The sequence below is a fragment of the Leptonychotes weddellii genome, chromosome 4 (assembly GCF_054177405.1).
Source record: "Leptonychotes weddellii isolate Sample4059 chromosome 4, ASM5417740v2, whole genome shotgun sequence".
In the NCBI taxonomy this organism is placed as follows: Eukaryota; Metazoa; Chordata; class Mammalia; order Carnivora; family Phocidae; genus Leptonychotes; species Leptonychotes weddellii.
This window is the reverse complement of record NC_138372.1, coordinates 142,024,733-142,048,468: the sequence shown is the minus strand read 5'-3', so window position 1 is coordinate 142,048,468 and position 23,736 is coordinate 142,024,733. Positions and strand designations below refer to the sequence as shown.

The 23,736-nt window shown below is 36.7% G+C and overlaps 1 protein-coding gene across 5 annotated transcripts in view; it reads right to left on the bottom strand.

Moving 5' to 3' along the window:
* The window catches only part of ZFPM2 (zinc finger protein, FOG family member 2), a 421,250-nt gene that overhangs the window by 189,233 nt on the left and 208,281 nt on the right, over positions 1-23,736 (bottom strand). For all 5 annotated transcript variants that reach the window (XM_081816390.1, XM_081816391.1, XM_081816392.1 and 2 more), the window contains one exon: positions 9,714-9,832. In XM_081816390.1, coding sequence (XP_081672516.1) covers positions 9,714-9,832 — 119 coding nt within the window. The remainder of the gene's footprint in view (positions 1-9,713; positions 9,833-23,736) is intronic.

Below are 23,736 nucleotides of genomic sequence, written 5' to 3'. Positions count from 1 at the left end.
CATAATACAATATCAACAGAGAGCCTTGTAAGAGTGGCTTAGACAAGGTCATACTCACAGACTTTCCTAAACCCAGAAAACCTCATATGATACTAAAGATTGTCAATGCCAACTGAGAGGTACTGTTAAATTATATTTGATTAATGGTGTCCTGGGAACACCTATTCATAGTTTAAAAAGAGTCTAATATTTTATAACATATTTCAAGAGTTATCCCTAAGTCTTATTGATTTTTTTTTTAAAGATTTTTTTATTTATTCATTTGACAGAGACACAGCGAGAGAGGGAACACAAGCAGAGGGAGGGGGAGAGGGAGAAGCAGGCTTCCCGCCGAGCAGGGAGCCCGATGCGGGGCTCGATCCCAGAACTCTGAGATCATGACCCGAGCTGAAGGCAGACGCCTAACGACTGAGCCACCCAGGCGCCCCAGTCTTATTGATTTTTAAGACCAAACAGAAGAAATACAAAATAGCCCATTCTTTCACAGTTATCATTTCAGTTACTGAATGTATTAATTATCATGCCTAGCTGGGATCACTGTTAAATCCTCATAACATTGGAACAATTTTATAACCATGTAAATAATGGCTAAGTGCACAATGCCAATCCAATTGTTTTAAAAAGACTTGTGGAATGCCAACTCTTCAAAAAAAAATCAAAGAGAAAGACTTTAAAAGTCATGCCAGATAAATCAGCAAAGAACAGAAAATTTTGATCGACTTTTCAAACTGCTCCTCACAGTGCTTTCTCATCTTGACTTCTCCTCCAGCCAAAATGTTTTCCAAGCTTTATATTCTATAACTTGTGTTATGAAAACAATAGAGTTATATTTTACAAAACACTTCCCTCATCACTCAAGAATTTGATAGACTCCCTTTGGGGAGCAGAGACTCTATCTCCATCCCCTAAGGGACCATGAAGTGTGGAAAAGACCTACAAACAGGAACAACTCCGCAAAGAGTGTCTGGAGCTATAAACCAATAGCCAGACTTTGTCTTCAATGCCTATACTCTGTGAGAAAGGTAGTGCTACTCATTAGTTTCTTCAAATTCATACACATATTCTTAGTAGACCAAAATGTCATTATGATGATATGAATAGCTACTCCTTCCAGACACTGACTAAATTAGCAGCATAACATGGAATCATTTTAATAATTCCTCGAAAAGATCATCTTCAATAAAAGTTCTCCTTAAGTTCTGGAGAAAGGGAACAATGAATAATCTTACATGAAGAAAAAGATACTTTTTGTTTATTTAAATTTGGCTTAAGTATAGGTAAATAGGTTTAACCATGTATCATAATTCAAAGGCAAAAATGTGTTTAAATTTCAGGCATAGGTGAGTAAGGTAAAAATAAACTGTCTACATATAACAAGGAATGACAAGGAATTGTCTTTGTGTTCCTACCTTTCAAATGCAAGTCCAAACATAGAGAACCAGGAAAGACTTCACTGTCAGAAGAAACAATAAATCAAAGAGAGACTGAGATTCACAGAGAGACTAGCTACACACAAAAGGTGTGTCTTGGAGGCAGGTACAAATTATCAGGAAAGGCACAATTTATATTTTCATTCCAACATTATTTTCCCATATTACAATATAATTCTATCCACTGCCAACATCATCGTTATGCCTACGTTGTAATACAATCAGTTCCTTCAGATCCATATGCAACTGACTTGTCTGGTTTGCCTCTACAGATCTGAATTGTGAAATACTTCTTTGGTGTTTGGTTTCTTCCTTTCTGACTCACATTCTATAGGATGCCTCTACCAACGCAGGATTCCATACCAACCTCTCTCCTCTCCCACAAACAAACAAATAACAAATAAACAAGAAACCTACTCTAATTCTAAAAACCAGACCGAAGTGTCATTTTCTAAGGCTCTGCTGCATTAAATGTCTTGTCTCATGTCCTCTTTGAGGAGCTTCCACTCAGTTTCCATTAATTCTCCACAAAGCAGATAGAGTATAAGAGAAGCCAGGATCTTGGCCTCCCTAAGGGACAAATCTACAACCTCCGTCAATAATGAATTTCACCAATGCTTCCCAGGAGGGAGAGGGTACAATTAAAAAGGTTGTAAGTCCTTGCACTACTAGAACCTAAGGGCATCCGTGAATGAAACTGGCTTAAGCCCAATTAGAGGAATCAGTACATTTGTCTTCTCTTGGAACAACTCTGCTCTTACGGTTCCCATCAATTCAGTATAAATCTGACTGATCTTATCCAAGAAGTTAATAGAAAATTGCTCACAGTGGGCGACTGCCACCTCAGTTTCCAAGCAGAGACAGATGGAATTTCCCAGATGGTTTGTCACAGAGAGAGAGATGCTGGATGAGACTTCACAGAAAGCATGGTAGAGCAGAACACCTTCTTGGCCTTCACCCATGTCATACTGAGGGATCTAAAACTGATTCCACTGTAAACAAATCATAATTGCCTCAAAAGGTTCAACACCGCATCCTCCCTAACCGCTTCAGGGTTTACAAAACTTACACTGAAATTAGTCAATATTTATCAAGAAACGATCATGGACATATCTCCTTATTGGGTAAAAACTGAAGAAATATAGTTATCCTGCCTTACTGAGTCTTACACTCAACTGAGATTAAGACTAAACATAAATATATAAACAAAAAAAAAACAGACACAAGATGGTATTAACTATATTAATGGTATCACTAAGTTGGGCAGATCAAGTAAGATCCCTGAGAAAACAAAAGAAATGGATACGAAGACTTGGGGATGATGTAAGGATCTTGAATAAAGAGATGCGCATCATTCACTGATACTAGAGAGAAGTGAAAGGAAAGAACTGATTTACTAATTCTTCAAAGCTTATTTATTGGGCCTGTGCTCTAAGCCAGACATTGCTCTAGATAGAAAGGATGCAAAGATAAAAGACACATAGTCTACAGGGGAGACAGACAAGTAAACAGGCACAATTATGTGATAAATGTTCTTATCCTAGTAGACCTACAGCATCATGGAAATATTAAGAAGCCCATATCTATTCCAGACTTTAAGAAAGATCTACTTGAGCTGAGTCTTTAAGTAAGAACTGGAGTCAGTGTGATGATAAAGAGGGCCAGTAGGGGGGAACATAAAGCTTCCTAGGATGATGAAACAGCATGGCCAAATGCACAGAGATGCAAGAAGAATGTATATTCAGAGCACTACAGGTAGTTGATGCTGACTGAAATTCCACACTGAGAGAGGAAAAGGGGTCAGAGCTGAGGAGAGGAGTCTCACGAAGGCCCTCTTTGGCTTTGCCAAGGAGGCTGGGTTCTCTTGTGACCTTTAGGATGATTTTAAAACTTTTGTTTTTAGGACATATTGTGATTTGGGTAAAAGGAAAAGGAACAAGAAGGAAGGCAGAAAGAACAAGAGGAGAATATTGTGATAATCAGGGAAGAGAAGATAGAGGTTTCAACTAAAGCAGTGGTAGGAACAGAAAGAAGAGAGCAGACATGAAGAAGGCAGGAGTTATTGTCCTCGGTTTCTGGAAGTGAAAATGACAATCCTGGAAGATGAAGAGAAAAGCAAGGGTAGTAGCTACAGGCAATAGAGACGGGGGGGAGGGGTGTGCACGCACGTGTGTGATATGGGAATTAATGGACATTTGAGATGTGAGAGAAGGAGAGATAGAAATGGAGACAAAACCCAGAATAACTTACAGGATGAACTTCTTGTAGAGGTAGGAAAAGAGATGCAGACAGAGACTTAGGATTAAAGGTGACTAAAAGTTGCAAGTCAGGGAGAAGAACAGAGAAGCAATCTCTGGCAACTGTACTAAACTCTCCTTGTGACTATTTCGTTGGAGCAAGTCAGTGGCAAAGGCTTACAAAACAGTTGAAATGTGCTATTAGAGAAAGGGTAAAAAGCCAAGGTTAGAGATTTTTTAATTTAAATGTCATTTGTAAATTAGTAGCTGAAGCTTTAGAAGTGGATAAGCTCCCTGAGGCACTGGGAACAGAGGGAGAAGAGAAGAAAGGCCAGAGTGTTTTGGGAAACAGGCACAGTTAAATTCAAAAGAGCCAAGACCCAGAGAGATATGAGAAGTAGGAAAGTATGGTAGTCCTGAGCCTAGATTAGAATGAATATTAAAAAGAAAGAGATCTTTCCCAATGTCAACATCAATGAAAAGAAATGTAAGACCCGACAAAAAAAATCATGCCTCAGCAAAATTATAAATTATATCATTGAGATGGTGACATGGGGGGATATGGGTGGGGGTCCATCAGAATGCTCATGGTAAGGAAAGTCCATTAGATTATTATTTTAAACAGCATTTATTGAATATCTATTACGTGCCAGGGGCAGAGGTCTAAAACTGAACAACAGAAATTTTTAAAAGAAATCTATGTTCTCTAGAATCTCAACAATAATTTGGATTACTTTCAAATTTACTTCATTATATTTTAGAGGTTGTTTTGTAAGTTTCCCCAGAACTTACCATGAGACTGATTTAAGTTCAAGTAGTTCACTGGGGAGGTGTTGTCACAAAATTTCAGTAGAGGAATGGAGAAGTAAAGGAAGGAGAAGGCAGGTCATAAAGAAGGCATTATAAAGCCAACTGAAGCTCAGTTGCACTGGCAAACTCTAAGAGATGGGTAGAACGCTTCTTAGAACAGTGGGGGTATTTATCCACCAACTTCTGTCCCTCATTGGTTGAGATTAGTTCAGGAAATATTAGTTCTCCAGCACCTCCAATGTGCCTGGCTTGTGGCAAGTTTGCTCCTGAGGCTGGGGAAAAAGTCCTCTACTAGAAAGATGTTTACAGATGTTTCCACTAAGCAGCCTTTGACTATACAGATGAATGCTAGCAACATATGGGTAGGGGTGTATTTGCAACAGGGTGTGTACACCACGAAATTGGAAGACTTTGGCAATGAATGGGATCAGAGATTGGTACTGGAAGAGTTAGACCTGGAAGGGGAGAGAAGGAGACATCTAATAATTCTGATATTTTCCTAGGATATGGAACAGGAACCTCTGATTCTTTCCTCAATGACATTTTTATGAGGGTAACCATCTTAAAAAGTTTAAGGTGCAAGCTAATGCCTGCATTATTTCATTATTAAGTCAGTGAAATGTTGTCTATAGCACCCTTTATATGTGTATTTCCCATTTGGAGAATTCAGTGTCACAAATGCCTTATCCTGATCGAACAGCATCAGTGAAATGAGACTTCTCCATCAGATTTCATTTGTTGAATTTAACAGGTGGTGATGAGTTTACTATTATGTAGTAAGTCACGTGGGACTTGATTTATGTTCTATTTAATTAAGTATGCATGTTGTGTAGTCCCAGCAGTTGGCTGTATTACACTAGTTAGCCACTGACAGCTGACATATTCAAAAGCAAGAGAGGGCAAATGTCACTTAAATCCCAGACATCCAATCTTCCAAACAGTCACTGTTGCTTGTTGCCACTTATTGGGCACTAGTCATGTGCTACCATGGCAGAGATTTAGCACAGAACAAAGACCTTTGTCCTTAGGAGAAAATGGGAAAACTTCAAAGGCATGATATAGAAGTACAGAAATGCTAAAACGTCTCCAAGACAAATATTGATCACAATTTAAAGTGATTTTTAAATTGTCTTCCTTGTCAGCAGTCCTTTGATATTTTCCATGAATACAATTGCAAGGCTTTTAAAAACATGAGGTTTGTGTCACCATGATAGCATTCAATGTAAAGTTATTCCTTGGTGCAGAGGTGGGATGTTGGAGAGAAGGCTAGGCTCACTCACTGGCTATCAGTCCATTCAGGGGTGTACAATTATACCTGAAAAACACTGAAACTTACAATGGATCATAGAGCTTTGGAGCCTGTGAGCCTTAATTTTATGTGTCAACTTGGAGGGTATTTTGGATGAGACTCACATTTGAATCAGTGAACTCTGGGTGAAGCAGATTTCCCTCTGTAATATGGGTGGGTCTCATCTAACAAGCTGAAGGCTTGAAAAGAACAAAAACACTGGCCTCTCCAAGCACAAACTTCATCTGCACCATTGGTTCTGCTGGGCCTCTGCCTACCAGTCTTTGGACTAGAAGTGCACTGTTGTCTTTCCTGGGTCTCCAGCCTGGTAGTGCACATGGAAGATTTTTAACTGGCCAGTTTCCATAATTACATAAGCCAATTCCTTGTAATAAATCTCTTTCCCTCTCTCCTTCTATCTCTCCCTCTGACCCATATCTGCTCCAATGACTGTATTAACTACATGTTGTTTTAATGATTCAATAATGGCAGCAACAGGAGGTATCGAACAGGATAATGGGGTGTCGGCAAAAGATTATTTATTTCTATGTTTGGTGTGTTATATAATTTCAAAATAACTTTTTGTCAAATCACTTTGTTTTGGTGTTTCTATATAGCCTATATTCTCAAAATGTTCTATATACATCCAAATGCCTGGTCTGCAAAGGCTTCCTGCAGAAGGTGGCATATTGCTAATGCACTTCAAGATGGGAACTTGAAAGATATAAAAAGGATTTGACATCTGGCATGGTGACTCAATTAATTACTGTGTTGGATTAATTAGTGTGCTGAATCTCCTAAGCCAACACCATGAGTCTGAGCAGAGATACATTACATTGGTTGGCGAATAAGCACTTTAGGAGTGTGCTAATTCCAAATTTTGATTCAAGGTTGGGTAAGGAAGGGTTAGGAGGCTATATATTTTATGATAAGGAAAATATATCTTCATGATATAAAATACATGTTAAAGTCCTGTCCAAATTATATGAAATTGCAGGAGCCTTTGCATTAACTCGTACCTGCACAAACAGTCCAGGAAGTACCATAACAAATATTTTGCCTAAAGTAAGAAAAAAAGAGCACACTTCTAATCATTGCACATTTTCTCCAGAGATTTTTATAAATTTAGAATTTAAGTGAAAAAATCCTAAACAATTTTATCATGTTCAAATCACATTACAGATGCTCTTGAGAAGACAGTGTGGCATGATCTTTAAAAATGCAGAATCTGGAATCAAAAGGCTGAGCCTTTATTTGCTTATCTATAAAACGCAATTTTAAATAGACCCAAATTCTCAGGTTTGTTTTGAGGATTAGATGAACGAATCCATCTTGAATTCTTTATACAGTGGATAAGAAAGAATAAGTATGCAGTATATGCTAGCCGACTGTTCCACAGTTGTTCAACGGTAGTACCAGGGGTATTTAATGACATAAAGTCAAAAGTAATTTCTGGAAAAGAATGTTATTACAACAGAAAAATATTTTGAAATGTATTTTGGCAAAGCAATGATACCTTTAAAAAGAGAAAAATACTACAGTATAAAGGAATCACATGAATCAAATATTTAAACCCTAAGGCAAAAGACGAAACCTAGAGTATTATTTTCTTTTAAAAATTTATTACCCACTACTGGTTTTTGATACCTTGAAGAGTATTCATAGTCTTCCAATAATATCAAAAATTCTGAAAACTTCATATCTATAAACTGAATCCTTTAAAAAAATATATTACATATGGCATAAAATAGCCTTAGATTAGTACAGGAGTATTTTTAAAAAATACCTGTCTAAAAAATGGGAAATTATTTCGTTGAAAGACTCACCTTTCGCAAATAGGTTTATTTTGCACATGTCACAATTTAGCATATGCTAAAAATGTGTAGAAGTACCACCCTACATATATACACACATATATAGATAGATAATTATATAAAGGTCAAAAATTGAATTTTAATATAGATTTTATCTTGATAAGGTAAAAGGGAAAACATTTCTTTTATTTCAGTGGTAGTACACTTTTTAAGAAATATCAGAGAAATAACTAAAGCTTATGTTGGTGACTGATATGCAGTGATAAATAAGTATCTGATTGCCTAAAACATTTTTTAAGTAAAGCTAGAGAACCAATAGAAACCTCCAGATAAAATGGGTTTAGAATAGCATTTAACTCAAACTTTGGTGTGTAGACAATCTTCCTGTTGCCTTTGCTTGAGAAATCTGTGTGGTAAATATTGTTCTCTCACAGGAGTCAATAGAATAGTCTACTTAATACAACTCCACCAACCAAGGACTGCAGTGTTTATGGGGCCACATCTCAAAGACTTTTTGAAATAAGGTGCACTGGACCACTAAGAATTCAGTTGCCTGATCATTAAATATTTAGCTTGGCCTACCAACTTGTTTGGTTCTTAAATACATGTGAAATCTCCCACTTCATCCTCTTATGGACAAATGTGTGGATTTGGGAAGTAAAAATTACACCCTACAATCTCCCATGTTGTTTAGAAGTTTGGTGACACAAATATTTCCTATTTATTCCAATCATTACTTTTAGGTGAACCAATAACCTCGGTCTCATCCACATGCACTGAATAAGCAGAGATCCACACATACCAGTTTCTTTCGTGTAATAAACTTGAGGAAGAATTTCTTTCATGTAACAAATTGAAGAAGGAATGCAATATTGCTGAGTTCAGTACATTTGTCAAGACCCTTCTGGGAGTTTTTATGTCCCTATAGTGTAGACTGAGTCGTTTAGCAGCCATGAGATCTTCCCATATAAGTGGCATTTAGAGAGAAAGACTTTCATTTCATATATATAATTTGTGAATCTCCTAAATAATACAAAACATTTTTCTCCTCAAGTTTTATCACTTGTATTATCACTTAAATAGGAGAGGTCCTAAAGTCCTAATCCCTGGAACTTGAGAATGTTACCTTACACGGCAAAAGGGAATTAAGGAAGCAGATGGAATTAAAATCGCTAATCAGCTGACCTTAAAATAGGACCGTTGGCCTAGATTACCCAGGTGGGCCCACTATAATCACAGGTGTTCTTAAATGTGAGAGAGGGATACAGAAGACTCAGAGTCGGAATGTGGGTATGACGAAGACTCAATCAGCCATTGCTGGCTTTGAAGATGGCAGGGAGCTGTGAGCCAAGAGATGTGGGCAGCCCCGAGAAGATGGAAAAGTGAAGGAAACACCTCTAGAGACTCCAGAGAGGAACTCAGCCCTGCAGATAGTGAATTTTAGCCTAGTGAGATTCATTTCCGACTTCAGACCTGCAGAAATGCAAGATGATACATTGTGTTGTTTTAAAGCCATAGAGTGTGTGGTAGGTAATTTGCTATAGCAGCAAGAGAGAAAGCTAAAATACCCAATTAAGAAATGAAGTTTAAAGGTACCCACACATCCTATCTTTCCACTACTTTTTAAAACATCGAATTCATCAATTAACCATATAAGCTTACCTAGAGGAAGATTTTACAGAGATTTTCCAAGGAAGTTAACAAAAATTATGATGCTAATCATCCATCTTTGCTCTTAAAGGTGCAAATAATATTACCAAGGAATAACAAGGTTGTTTACTTCTTGTTCTTCATGTAAACCTGTAATGTATGACAATTAATTTGTGTCATCTTAAAAATAAAAGCATTTGTATATATTATTAAGTGTGAGTAGTAGTAGCCTGGCTAAGCAGATAAAGCAACAACCTTATAAATTACCTTACTAAACAACCACTTAGTATGATTAACCTGTTTCCTTCTAAATTCTGCGTGTATTACTGTCAGAGACAAACCACTTGGAAAATATCCAAGTTTTGTGGTCCATGAAAAAGAAAAAACAAACTGTTATTTTTAGTGATTTCCCTGGGAAGCAAGCAGAGATAATTTCTGAGCTATGACAAAATACTGAGTCAACCATCTCAGAACATCCACATACCAAGGAATTATTATTCAGGTCCATCTTCCCAGCAAATGGCCCCCAGGTTGTTCCCACAGGAAGTTGCTGCCGACTCTGGATTTTCCGTTCTCCGTCTTTCTGAAATACCTCCAGCTCCCCTGCAGACAATGAAAACAAGAGGTGTTTGGAGTACTTTCACGTGTGCCTTACCCACAGCCACCTCTTTTTCTGTGTTGGCTTTGCACACCGCAGTATTCTCGGGATTCGTATTAAGAGAATTAATTATGCTTGTCTGAAAAACAACTGATCTTGTTATCCTGAGAAGAAAATAAAACTTGTCCTTAGAATTGTATTTGGAATTTAGTCCAATTTCTTTCTTGCACCTTTTCACACACATCATCTACAGAAGTCAATTCTATTTAGTAAGTCCTGAAGAACCCGAAATAATACCTCAAAAAACACTGCTCTAATGGAAAAACAGGTAGGCAAAAAACATGACGACAATGGCTCAGAGTTAAAATTTTATATTTGATCACCAATGTAATTAAAAATTATAATTAAAGATATGTATCTTATGCAATAACTTTATTATAGTTACTCAAGACTCATGGTCAACAACATCTGGTGAGTTTTTGAAAGCACTTGGTAATTTTCTGAAATTACTACTAGTTTCAAGGGATAAAATATCTACATGTATAAAAAGTAGAGGTGTATGTTTTCCCAAATGAAAAAATGTTTAATCAAACTCATTACATTTTTATATTTGGTACTTGATGTAGATTCTATGTTACCAAAAGAGTTTGGACAAAAAACACTTATGAAACAGCCAGTTTTGGATGGTCTTCGTCCTTTCATTGCCTCCAATTTATTACATTAGGATCATTAAAGGGAAATAGGAAGTAAAGACAGTATACACATTGCCATAAAGTAGGAATTCATCAAATGCTCCCTTAAGAAATTTATTTAAGAAATAAATTAATAAAAAAAATGAAGGTTTCAAAGCTTCAAAGAATAACCATCAGTCTAAAAGCTGTTTGGGATAAACAAACCAACAAAATCTCGACCAGGAATTGGAGCCTTTCTCTTTAAATAATTAAATCTATGAAATTTATGTCCTGACAGTATCACTATACCACATTATCATAGCAAAAGATTTATATTTCAAAATATTAATCTTAATAATATAATTTATGTTTTTTATTGGTATTTCTTCTCACCCTGCTCAAGAGTAGACATGAAAATGTGAAGGAATGGGTTAATAAGTATAAATAGAAACCATATACAACAGATATATATATATACAACAGATAGCTGAGAAAAGTTCTAAATAACACAGAACGTATTCAGTAGTTACATTTTCTAAGAGATACATAAGTCATGGTAGGTAATATATTATAAAATTTTTGCCTTACTCTGGCCTTAATTTCTTTTCAAGTCTTTAAATATGTACATTTAATTTTGATGTTTTTAAAAGCAATACCATCAACCTGAGTTCAGTTAGATCTTTCCTTTATTTCTTCACATTTGTGTCTCTTCCATTTAACACCAGTTAAAATACCAGACATTACTTTTCACGTTTTTATTATTGCTTATCCTGAAAACCAAAATCAAAGTATGTAAACCACAGTCAGCTAAAATATTGTGTCATGGTTCCATGATGTCAATTATGAAAATATAAATTTATCTGTATTGGGACAATGAAGATACAATGGAAATAACAATCCCAGGCTCACAGTAAACAATGTCAATTCAAGGATGACAGCTCCATTCTCCCTTCTTGTCGTACTCCCTTTCTCTCCCACTTGTCAAATACACTAAAAGTGGAAGAACTCATTAAACTCATTAAGATAGACACACACATCCCCCTCCTTTTCTTTTCATTCTGATGTACCAGTAGCTAAAGATGATCAGTAATTAGGAAAATGGACCCAAAAAAAAATTCTGTAAGTCTGAGCTTTCAAAATGTAGCTTTATAAATAGAATACTTGCAACAAATAATATATTAATGCTTAAGTATCAAATCCCAAATCCAGGGAATATGGAATAATAATAATTTGTTTTCTGTAGGTGGAATAACAAACCCATTTCTGAGATTTTCCCCTGAAAATGTTTTTTATCCTTATACAATCTTTTTGATTAATGCACTGGAATCAGAGCCTTATTCACAAAATTCTCCAAGACAGAGAATAGATAACAATCTACTATGATGTCAACAAGGATTCAGTGGAAAATGTCCCTCAATGTATATATTCATATGTGATAACGTACTTATTTAAATCTTTCAAGATATTTTTTTCTATTTGAAAAGAAACTTTAATTTCTGATAGTTCTTTGAATTTTTCAACCATACATACTTAAGTTTTAAGCAATTTCTTTACAATTTACCATTTAAGGATAAAATACATTTCAATCCCTCTGCTAAATACTAGTTAAGAATGTTCTTTTCTATGTAAAAATGATGCCCAAATAATTTGCTTGTTTTTATACACTAAAAAAAAGTCATGTCACATTTAAGTGATACCAGAGAAATCAGAGGATCTTTGAAAACCTTTTTAAAAAGTAATTTGTCCTCTCTTTCTGCCACTGACATTTTTCATTTGAAAAGGTTCACACTCAGGCAAACAGTGACTTCTTATCTATACCTGTGGATTTACAAGTAGCTCTTTCTTTTAATGGATTAAGAACTACAAACTTAGGGCAGATCATAAAGTGATACCTAAATATCACCAAAGTTCTTGAGGTGTCTTTGACTATTCATTAAAATTTTAAGCAAACCAAAACTACTTTTATGAGCTCTTAAGCATGACCATAACAGAAGGTCCAGTAACGTTTCAAGCTAACAAGACAATCTTTTGAACTTTATTAGGCAAACAGGCAAATCCCAGTCTCCTTTCTTGCTTATAAAGAAGTTATTCTGAGGTTTGGGGAAATCCATTCTGTTGCTGAAGTATTAAAATAAACATACTCATTTATTCACAACAGGGTTAAAGAAATCCACAAGCACAATGCAAATAATTAGCATTTACACACTACCAAGGCTGCACAGGTTAATGATAGAGAAATAAGACATTGTATAAATGGAAGTTATATTTGATTTAACTTAGATGTTGCTTAACAACATAATATTTAAATTTTTTCAAAGATTAATTGTCATGAAATAGAGGAAACATTATTGCACTAAAAACAAGATTAACTGTTAATCAACTCTATCCAATAACCAGCTAAATGGCCTTGAATAGAAAAATTATCTTTTCTGAGTCTTTGCTTTGTCCTTGATAAAGAGGGTTTTGCACTCACTTGCTACTTGGTAAGATGCCCATGACACCATGATTTTCTTTTCCCAGATATATCATGAGAGGTAAAAAGAACACTGGGGTTGTAGGTCAAAGACCCAGGTCCAACAGTTTATCATAAAAATGGATGTTTAACTTGAAAAGGTCAGATATTCCAAAATCAGAAAGCAAAGCTCCAATTCTTCTTTGATTTGTTTATTCATTTTTTTTGCCTCTATACATTAGTTTATTCATTCTTTTATTCTACTAATATTTATTTGGTATCTACCAAATATCAGGCAGTGGGTTATGCCCAAGCATAAAGCCACAAACAAAACAAGCCTGGACCTTGGACAAATTTCAGGAAATGTAATCCATAAGGCTTGAGAAGTAGACATCATAGAACCTAGTGATTATTTAGATTTTAGGAGTTAGGGACAGGAAAATCCAACAATAATGTTCAGGTATCTGGCTTAAGCAAATGGGCCAATGGTCATGTACCTTTTGAAATGAAGAACACATGCAAAAAAAAAAAAAAAGAAGAAGATTTAAGGATAAGATGAGGAGTTATAGTTAAGAAATATTGAGGTCGAAGTGGCTGTAAGTAGGGTGCCTGGGTGGCTCAGTCGGGTGCCTGTGTAGCTTAGTCGGTTGAACGTCTGCCTTTGGCTCAGGTTGTGATCCCAGGGTCCTGGGATCGAGCCCCGCATCAGGCTCCTGCTCTGGGGGAGCCTGCTTCTCCCTCTGCCTCTCTCTCTCTCTCTCATAAATAAATAAATAAAATCTTTAAAAAAAAAAAGGTGGCTGTAAGGAAGGCAAGAGATGGGGAGGTACAAGCCTGGGACTCAGAAGCAAGGTCTTAACTAGAGTGATAAATTTTGGTATTTTACTCATTAATTAAAACTAGCTTGCATATGGTAATAAAAGCCATAAGACTGTTCATCCAGGACCAAGTATATCAGAATAAAGTAAGAAGACCTAAGACAGGGTTCTAAGGATCTTCAATAGGCAGAGTGATAGAGGAGCAGGCTCAGAAAATTAGGAGAAGTGGGGTACCTGGGTGGCTCAGTCAGTTGAGCATCTGACTCTTGGTTTTGGCTCAGGTCCTGATCTCATGGGTAGTGGGACTGAGTCCCGTGTCTGGCTCCACGCTCAGTGGGCGTCTGCTTGGATATTCTCTCCCTTTGCCCCTTCCTCCACTCTCTCTCTCTCTCTCTTTCAAGTAAATATATAAATCTTTAAAAAAGAAACTTAGAAGTGCAAGAGAATAGAAAAGAAACTGGATATAGCAGCCAATGGACTGATTAAGAATGTAAAGGAGGAGGGATGAATCAAGTAATCTGAAAATTCATGGAAGTAAGAAAAGAATCAGAAAGATCCCTTTTGATGAGATGGAAATCATGGGTATCTGGAGTGAAAGGAGTTTGGAGGCCAAACCACAGACTGGAATGAGTTCAAAACTGAACTGGAGAAGAGTCAATTGAACAAGCCATGTGATCCTTAACCCTTTGAACTTCAGTTTCTGCCTACAAAATAGGAATTACAATATCTTCTTCATATGACTGCTGGGAGGATTAATTCACAGAACACATGCAAAGTGCCTAATAAATATTTACTACTTCACCAAAAAGACACTGAAGCATTCTAAGAGCATGTCCACATACTTCCATCATCCCATCTAACCATTCACCAGTGTCTGTAGTCACATCCCCTCTTAACACTTCCATCCAAAATACTCCCCATACCTTGGCTTATCTCCTTTTCAAATATCTCCTGGATTCACCTTTCTTATCAGCATTCCCCAGGGTTCATCAACTCAGATGTCGATTACCGACCAGCCTCAATTCACTCTACAGCTCCAAATCCCTGTCACGATAAACTTAGTAAAACTCCACAGTCACTCATTGGTACAAGTTCCTTTAGTAGTGTCCCGACTTGAGCGTCTATGCCTGAATCTTAACCACAACATTGCTCCACAGTGTCTTCTGTTCTGCTCTCAGGAATATATTTTTTCCCTCCAGTCAAGAAAGCCTTCCTCACTATACCTTCCTCCTCATGTCCAGTTTAACCCCCTTCTTTCTGAGAATTGTGCTTTTTACCTGGCAGACACTCTGTACTCCTGGCTGCCTTGATAAACTCTATTAACGTTGCAAGACCAAACCCAAAGCTATTCTCTTTCACCAGATGTCTCTGAACTCCAGAACAAACTGAGTTCTCCTTCCCTAGTACTCCCATGGCATTTATAATCCAATGCTACACAATTTTGCAGTTAATGACTCCCTAGTGCTTTCCCTTGGATAACCCTTTTCACCTCAAGAGGAATATGAGCATCTTGAACTATAGGTATAGTTTTTAATTTCTCTTTATCCTCTGGTAACCAATATAATTTCTGACACATGGTAATTGTGAAATACAAACTGAACATAGTTGATTGGATGTTTTCTTAAGTTCATAGACTTAATTTTAGTACAGTTAAAGTTGATTTTAAGGACAAAAAAAGTTGCCTTAATATGTGTCTTCTCTTTGTATTACAACAACCATATATTTCATTTGCTCAGCATTTTACTACATTTACTTACGTTACCTCATCTGTGAAATATGGAGCAGGCTGAAAAATAAAGACTTTTCCTCTCAGCCACTTCATATTTTTGCAGCTATTCTTCAAAAAGAAGCCTTTTTTTTTTAACATGCTGGGTTAGTTCACACAAAATATTTGAGACACATAGGATGGACTAATCAATTCTGGTAAAAGATAATATTGTTAGTGCTGAGGGCTGTTTCTCTTATCTTCTTGATAATGCATACTTTTAAAAGTCTGTGATTACTCAAAGACTTATGATAGCCTCGCTTTAAAAAAAAAAAAAAAAAAAAAGCCCTAAGTCCGAAATCACTACCAAACATACTGCAGCTTTTAAGATATCAAGCCACTTCTTTTTTTTTGCAAATAAAAGAAATTTGCTGGTGGAAAGAAATACTTAAAGTCAAGAGAGATACCCTCAAATCTTATTTTATTGAAGATACAATCAAGCTATTGTTTTGTTTCTTTTAGAAAGGGTCCTTTTGATGCCTCTTTAGAAAGCAAAGTATATGAAAACTGTAGTATACCAAAGGAGAACAGACAAGATGTGGGCCTTTTAGCATGGTTATCAGCCATCATGCTTCAACTGAATTCAGTATTAAGTTGATGACATAAATGTATATGGTATTTACAGACCATCCCTTAACTCCAGGCTCGGATTTCGTAGACGGACATGGTTGCAAATAAATGAGATGACAGAAGATCCTATTTCATTTGCTGAAAATAAAATTTGGATTGGTTTGAACTTGGTTTTAAATATATAACCAATTTTTAAAGCAGACCACATGAATTAGCTCATAATGTTTATCAGGCCTTATTGTAACAGAAGGCTATAGCGTCAGAACCCATATTTATATTTTCTCCATGGTTGGAAAACATTATACATCATGGTATCAAACATGGACAGCCCCGAAGTCATGCTGAGTTCAAAAAGCGCTCAAAGATTCTAAAAATCTCAAAACATTTTCAAAGTCAGCCAAGGTGGCTGAAGTATGGCAGGGCTCTTGCTATTTTATGGTTTAACCATTTGACAGCCGCCTGCCAGATACATTAAGAGGGTTAGATGATCATTTCGCTGCTGATTATCTTCACAGACAAACTGCAGTTTCGCCACTAGATGTGTGTTTCCTCAGGCATTAGTAACAGCATGTTTCATCTGCATTTTAAGACAAATAGTGCCATTTATAATATGTTATGTTGAGCCATCTCAAAGCATGGTTTGGCACAGGAAATGATAGTTCTCGGTAAGTGGCTACAAATCGCCTTATAGGGATACCTTTTCTAATTTTCCTTCTCAATTTTTGAGTCATACAGTCATAACACACACTAAACTACAGTTTTGAACATAAACTTGAAATACGACATTCCCTATTCAAGTACTCCAGTCAAACCCTGATAAATCAGGCTGGCCATGGAGTGATCTTATCCCTTCTGACTCTTTAATAAATCGAACCTTGTAAGTTCGTACTGTTGGAAGTTGTCACTAAATGAAATTGTGACCTTATCCGGCGCATGAACTTATCCTGCTGACAACTACATTTATTGTGTGGATAAGAAAGGGAAAAAAAGAATAAAGAAAAAAATGAGATATTTGATAATTCTGATCTTAGCCATATGTAACTCTAACAGATGGGATCTTTTCGATGTTCCATTAATGATTTGCCAAAGATGAGAGAAAAATGCTCACACTAGGTAAATGCTGGGGGCACTGCGGATGTTCTTAAAAGTGCATGAAGAGGTACTGGGTGACAGCAGTGAATCAGAAGCTATTAGTCTACCACAAAGAGCCCTGAATTAGTTTGTAAGTAGCTTATAATGGTGGTGGCAAAATAGAAACATTCCCTTTTCATGCATTCAGTGGCTAAAAACTCCAAAACAAGACACTGGAATTGTCTGAAACCTGGAGCAGGTTAAATCACTGCAATTTTCAAGAATAAAAACATACCCTTCAGCTACAGTTTCTAAAACGTCATAGGAATCAATGTGTACAGCATTAAGAAGCAAATTTACATGCATACGCTACCATACATCAGCATGTAATACAAGCTCGGCAATCTTTTACCTTATTATTCTGGCTGGCTTTCAGAATTAATTCTGAGGCTATGATAGGTCTGGATATTCTTTCTATCATAAGGCCTACCAAAACCTACAAATTATCATCTTCAAGAGAGAGAAACAGAAGAGATAAAATATGGTTCTAGGTAGTAAGATCATTGGTAATAAAGTAGAAAATTCAAGATGTTTTTAAAAACAAAACCATGATGTGAAATAAAACTAGAAAGCCTTCACCTGCATACTCACATATAAAATGAAGTTTTATATGCAGAGACCAAGATCAAGATTTGGGGGGAAAGATTGCCAAATTTTGCCCTTTGCTCTATGGTCTGTTTGTACAAACAAAAAATCAGCTCATCCCAGGTGTGTGAAAATATTCACCTGGAGGGTGACTGGCTCTTGCAAATGTTTGGAAGTGTCACTGGAAGGAGGAACGGCAGTTTCTGGACTTTTTTCAGCTGCTGGAAGGAGGGAGGAAGGAGTCACCACTCTTGCTCAAGAAAACCTGGCACAGTATGCTTCTTCGCTGCCAAAAACCCTCCCTGACCTTCCAGACACCACTCCTTGTCACAGGCTGACCCAATACCACTTCCTGATTCAAATCTTGAGACACAGAGGGAGAGTGTGCTTTGGAAGGTCTGGCTAGGGAGGAAACATCACGGATGGGAGAGGTCTGGGTTAGCAGGCACAAAAAACAGCAGTGGAGAAGAAACATCCAAAAGTTAGTCCACGAACAGGAGGTCCATCGAAGGGGCAGGGCCTTTAGGGCCCTGGTGAGACAGAGAAGGCCTGTTTTCTCCAGGAGGAAAAACTGGAGAAACTTTGGGCGCAAATCAGCCATAGATCCTGTTTGACTGAAAAGAAGTCAGAAATAGCTTTTAAAGAACATTTGCTATAAAACACCAGTGGGCCTTATTGATAACTGCAGTTCTAAATTTTAGGCAACGTCGACATCTGTATGTTAAAATTGCATGCTTTCTCATAGGGTACATAGGTTTTATTAATTTAGAAAGACAGTTGGCAAGCATTGGAACTTTTCACAAGTCACTGCTGTTGTTTAAACACCACTGGTTTGCTAGGTATTTCTTTAGCTCAATAACCAGATTAATCGAGCTATAGTTTTTTTTTGTTTTTTGTTTTTTTTTTTACATTTTGAAATGGTGTAGATGGAGATGAAAACATACTGAAAAGCTCTAACGGATAAACATTCTTAAGCATTGATTGTGATTAGGATGAGTTTTACCTGGAAGGAAAGTCTATACTTGGAGTGAGGAGGTGACTTTTGAAGTACTCTCAGCCAAGAATAGAAATGTGCAGAAGACCGGTCTAAAAGTGATATTCCATTATGGATTTTAAATTTTTTATCCAGAGAACAAGTACAAGTATCACTTTTTAAAAAGAGTGTCAAGAGGAGGGCACGTTCTGCATGGAGCACTGGGTGTTGTGCACGAACAATGAATCATGGAACACTTCATCTCGAGCTAATGATGTAATGTATGGGGATTAACATAAGAATAAAAAAAAAAAAAAAAAAAAAAGAGTGTCAAAAATAGAGTGGGATATAGACGACAAAGAGACTAAAAATTTAACATGTCGCCAATGAATACAGATCCTAGGATACTTGAGTTCATACCTAAGACCGCTGCCAGTTCACCACATATAATACCAAAATGTTTTATGAAATCTTGATGTGGGTCCCGAAATTTGGGAGAATAAGTCCTGTGCAGTACTAAAGTGTATCAGCCACTTAATTCTCTTACTGTATGGCACTCTTCAATAAATACAATACATGTGTATATTTATTTGGTTTGAAAATGCCTTCATCTATAGAAAGATTAATACGTAGGCTATGATGCTGGCACAAAGCACAAAGTTTTTATTTCTAAACTTTGAACTCATATTGCTGAAAATATTAATTTCAGAAAATACTTCCAAAAATATAATTCCCAAAGATCAAGCAAATTGCTGTCATTTACTCGTAATTCTGAAGCCTTTCATTATTGCTTGTGTAACAGTTGTATACATTCTTGAGTTACACGTAACTGACAAGAATAATTTTGCCAAAAGCATCCTCCTTGACACTCTGTTTTTTGGTACAGTCATGGTCAATCTTTCTGTATTTCAAAGGCCTTTGCTGTGTGGCATATCGCTCTAAATACCCATCATTAGTGTTATGCTTAAACCTTACCATTTTGGGGGGCACCTGGGTGGCTCAGTCGGTAAAGCGTCTGCCTTCGGCTTGGGTCATGATCTCAGGGTCCTGGGTTGGAGTCCCGCATTGGGCTCCCTGGTCTGCTTCTCCCTCTGCCTCTGCCCCTCCTCCCGCTTGTCCTCACTCTCTCTTTCTCATAAATAAATAAACTCTTAAAAAAAAAAAACCTACCATTTTTTGGTAGTCTATCTGGTACCTCCTAAATGAACACCTCCCTGATTCATACATCCTCTCCTTGCCAGAAGTTCAGAGGTGATCTCTCCTTTTGAACTCCTACAGTATTTGATTTTTAACTCTAATATTTTTCATCATTGTCCTCCTTATAATAGTGATCTGTATGTATTTATCATCTCTCTACATGGGGCTTCCTAGATACCCCACAAAGCTTTGTACCTGGTAGAGTTGCTTCACTGCTTTGGGTTAAATCATTTTCTCAGGAGGTCTTTAAGTCAGTCAACATCGTATATAGTACTTTTTCACTTTATAATACCACTGTAATAGTTAGTTCCCTGAGAAATAAATAGAGTAGGCATAATTTTACCATCCTATTTATTGGGCTGGGACTCAAAATTAAAATAACTTATTTCAGTCACAAACTTAGTAGTGAAAGTAGGACTCCAACCCTGTTTTGCTGGTGTTCTCATGCTCATTTCAGTTTATCAGACTGCCTCTTTTAAAAAATTTTTTTAACAACTTAACTAGGTGGAAGGATTGACCTCAAGCCCTAGTATCATATCAGCAACCATTAGAATGGATTCATTCATAAGATTAGCTGCCAGTCAATTTGGAAAGCAGAATGTGAGTGCCTGAAGGATGGGGCCACAGGGCGAGTTTTGAAGGAGGCCAGGTGGTAGAAAAGATTAAACAAATGAAACATTGAGAAAGCATTACAGGGAGGAGTGGCAAAATTATTGTTTGATTATCAGAGTTCACAATAAACTTTTACATTTCTGTCCCAAAAATTTCAGAGAGAAGAAATCTAAGGTACATGGTTTTAAAACAGTGGAGTTTCCCACCTTTTCTCCGTCCTTGATGATCATTCTTCAGAGAAAACATGTATGAAATAAATAAAAACTTGAAAATCTGGTTAAAAATATCGTATCAGTACTAACATAAGAAATGACATAAGCTTCCTTTCATAATAATACAGGTATAAAAGACCTTGTGAACCTTCCGAAACAACTCCCTACCTTTTTATTTGGTTGATAGCATTTTCTCTGCAGAAAACTCTTTGATGTGTAATGGTACGCAGGGATTGCAAATGAGAATCTCTGATGCCCTCATGTTCTCCAGCTTGTAAAATCTTTCTGTCTCCCACATTTAGCACTCAGTGAGTTAAGCAGGTCTATTCGCTCTATATTGTGATATGTATATGTTATTCCTCTTCAGTTCCTCTCTCTTTTCCTTTACTTTCCTTGATCTGCTCCTGTCCAATGTGAATTTGAGATAAAAATGCCCAATCTTGAGGGAGGAAGAAAGGGAAGGAGAGAAGGAGGGAGGAAGAAAGAGGGAGAAGGAGGAAGGAAAGCAGCTAGGCAGGCTGACAGGTATTATTACTCATGAGTGTAGTTTCCATAGATTCAGAGCTTTTTGCACAGATCTAAGGATTGATCCTTTCCTCCACGTATAAGCAACTGCCTCTGAAAACATCATTTCTGGGGAGGGACTCTTCATAGGAACTCCTGCATAGGCTTCTCTGGGGCATGACCCAGTAGAGCTACGACCACTCACCAGGTATTAGACTTTTGCAGGCGGAACTATTTTCAGGACCGTTTGTATTTATAAAACTGCACTCAACAAAACTTTATTTAAAAAAGTATAGACTCATTTAAAATTACTTGTTGAACACAAAATGCCAGCCACAATGCTGGATACTGGAGATACAAACATGAATCTAATGTGGATCTTCTCCTTATGTGACTTATCCTAACGGCGGTGAGGGTTTTTGGTATGGCAAGAGATAAAATTAGACCAGCAAGACAAAAAGACTCCCAAGGCAACTCAGAGAAATCAGGAATGGCATCTCAGGGGAGGGAAAGCTGACAAAAGACAGTATAAGCCATCTCTTTCCCTTATTAGATCAGAAATAATTTCTGTCATAAGTGAACACAATACAATGTTAGCATGAGCATTTAAACACATCATTATTTACAAATAAAATAGTTTGTAAGGCAGAGGGTCAATGAACTAGAAAGAATTGCGTTGCGATAAAATTAATCCCAGGCTGGAAGAAACAAATGACTGGAATTTATTGTAAATAACAGTTTTAAGAACATGGAAATTATAGTTGATGGTAAGAGTTTCTGTTCAATATTGTAAATACATTAATTTTAGATAAAATAGTATTTGTTTTTCTTTTAATGTTTTTTTTTTTTTTTAACATACAGCGCTTTCTTAATTTCAGGTGTACAATATAGTGATTCAAAACTTCCATACAACACCCGGTGTTCATCACAGTAAGTGCCCTCCTTAATCCCCATCACCTATTTCACCCATCCCCCACCCACCTCCGCTCTGGTAACCATCAATTTGTTATTACAGTTAAGTCTGTTCTTTGATTTCTCTCCCTCTCTCTCTCACCCTTTTCTTTCCCCTTTGCTCATTTGTTTTGTTTCTTAAATTGCACATATCAGTGAAATCATGGTATTTGTCTTTTTCTGACTTTTTTCGCTTAGCATTATGCTCTCTAGCTCCAACCATGTCATTGCAAATGGCAAGATTTCATTCTTTTCTGTGGCTAAATAATATTCATATATATATATATATATATATATATATATATATATATATATACACACACACATATATATCTCACATCTTCTTTATCCATTCCTCAATCTATGGACACTTGGGCTGCTTCCATATCTTGTCTATTATCAATAATGATGCTATAAACATAGGGGTGCATATATCCCTTTGAATTAATTTCCTTATATTCTTTGGGTAAATACCTACTAGTGCAATTGCCGGATCATAAGGTAATTCTATTTTTAACTTTTTGAGGAACCACCATACTGTTTTCCAGAGCGGCTGCACCAGTTTACATTCCCACCAACAGTGCACAAGGGTTCCTTTTTCCACATCCTTGCCAACACCTGTTTTTTCTTGTGTTGTTATTTTTAGCCATTCTGACAGGTGTGAGGTGATATTTCATTGCAGTTTTGATTTGCATTTCTGTGATGTTGAGCATCCTTTCATGTGTCTATTGGCCAGCTGTATGTCCTCTTTGGAGAAATGTCTTCATGTCTTCTGCCCATTTTTAATTGGATTATTTGTTTTTTTGGGTGTTGAGTTGTATAAGCTCTTTAAATAATTTGAATACTAACCCTTTATCAGATATGTCATTTGCAAATATCTTCTCCCATTCCATAGGTTGCTTTTTAATTTTGTTGATTGTTTCCTTCGCTGTGCAGAAGCTTTTTATTTTGATGTAGTCTCAATAGTTTATTTTTGCTTTTGTTTCCCTTGCCTCAGGAGACATATCTAGAAAAAAGCTGCTATGGCTGATGTCAAAGGAGTCACTGTCTGTGTTCTCTTCTAGGATTTTTGTGGTCTCAGGCCTCACATTTAGGTCTTTAATCTCTTTTGAACTTGTTTTTATGTATGGTGTAAAAAAGCAGCCCAGTTTCTTTCTTTTACATGTTGCTGTCCAGTTTCCCCAACACCATTTGTGAAAGAGACTGTCTTTTTCCCATTGGATATTCTTTCCTGCTTTGTTGAAGATTAATTGACCATATAATTGTGGGTCTATTTCAGGGTTTTCTAATCTGTTTCATTGATGTATGTGTTTATTTTTGTGCCAATACCATACTATTCTGATGACTACAGCTTTGTAATATAACTTGAAGTCCAGAATTATGCTGCATCCAGCTTTGCTTTTGTTTTTCGAGATTGCTCTGGCTATTCAGGGTCTTTTGTGGTTCCATACAAATTTCAGGATTGTTT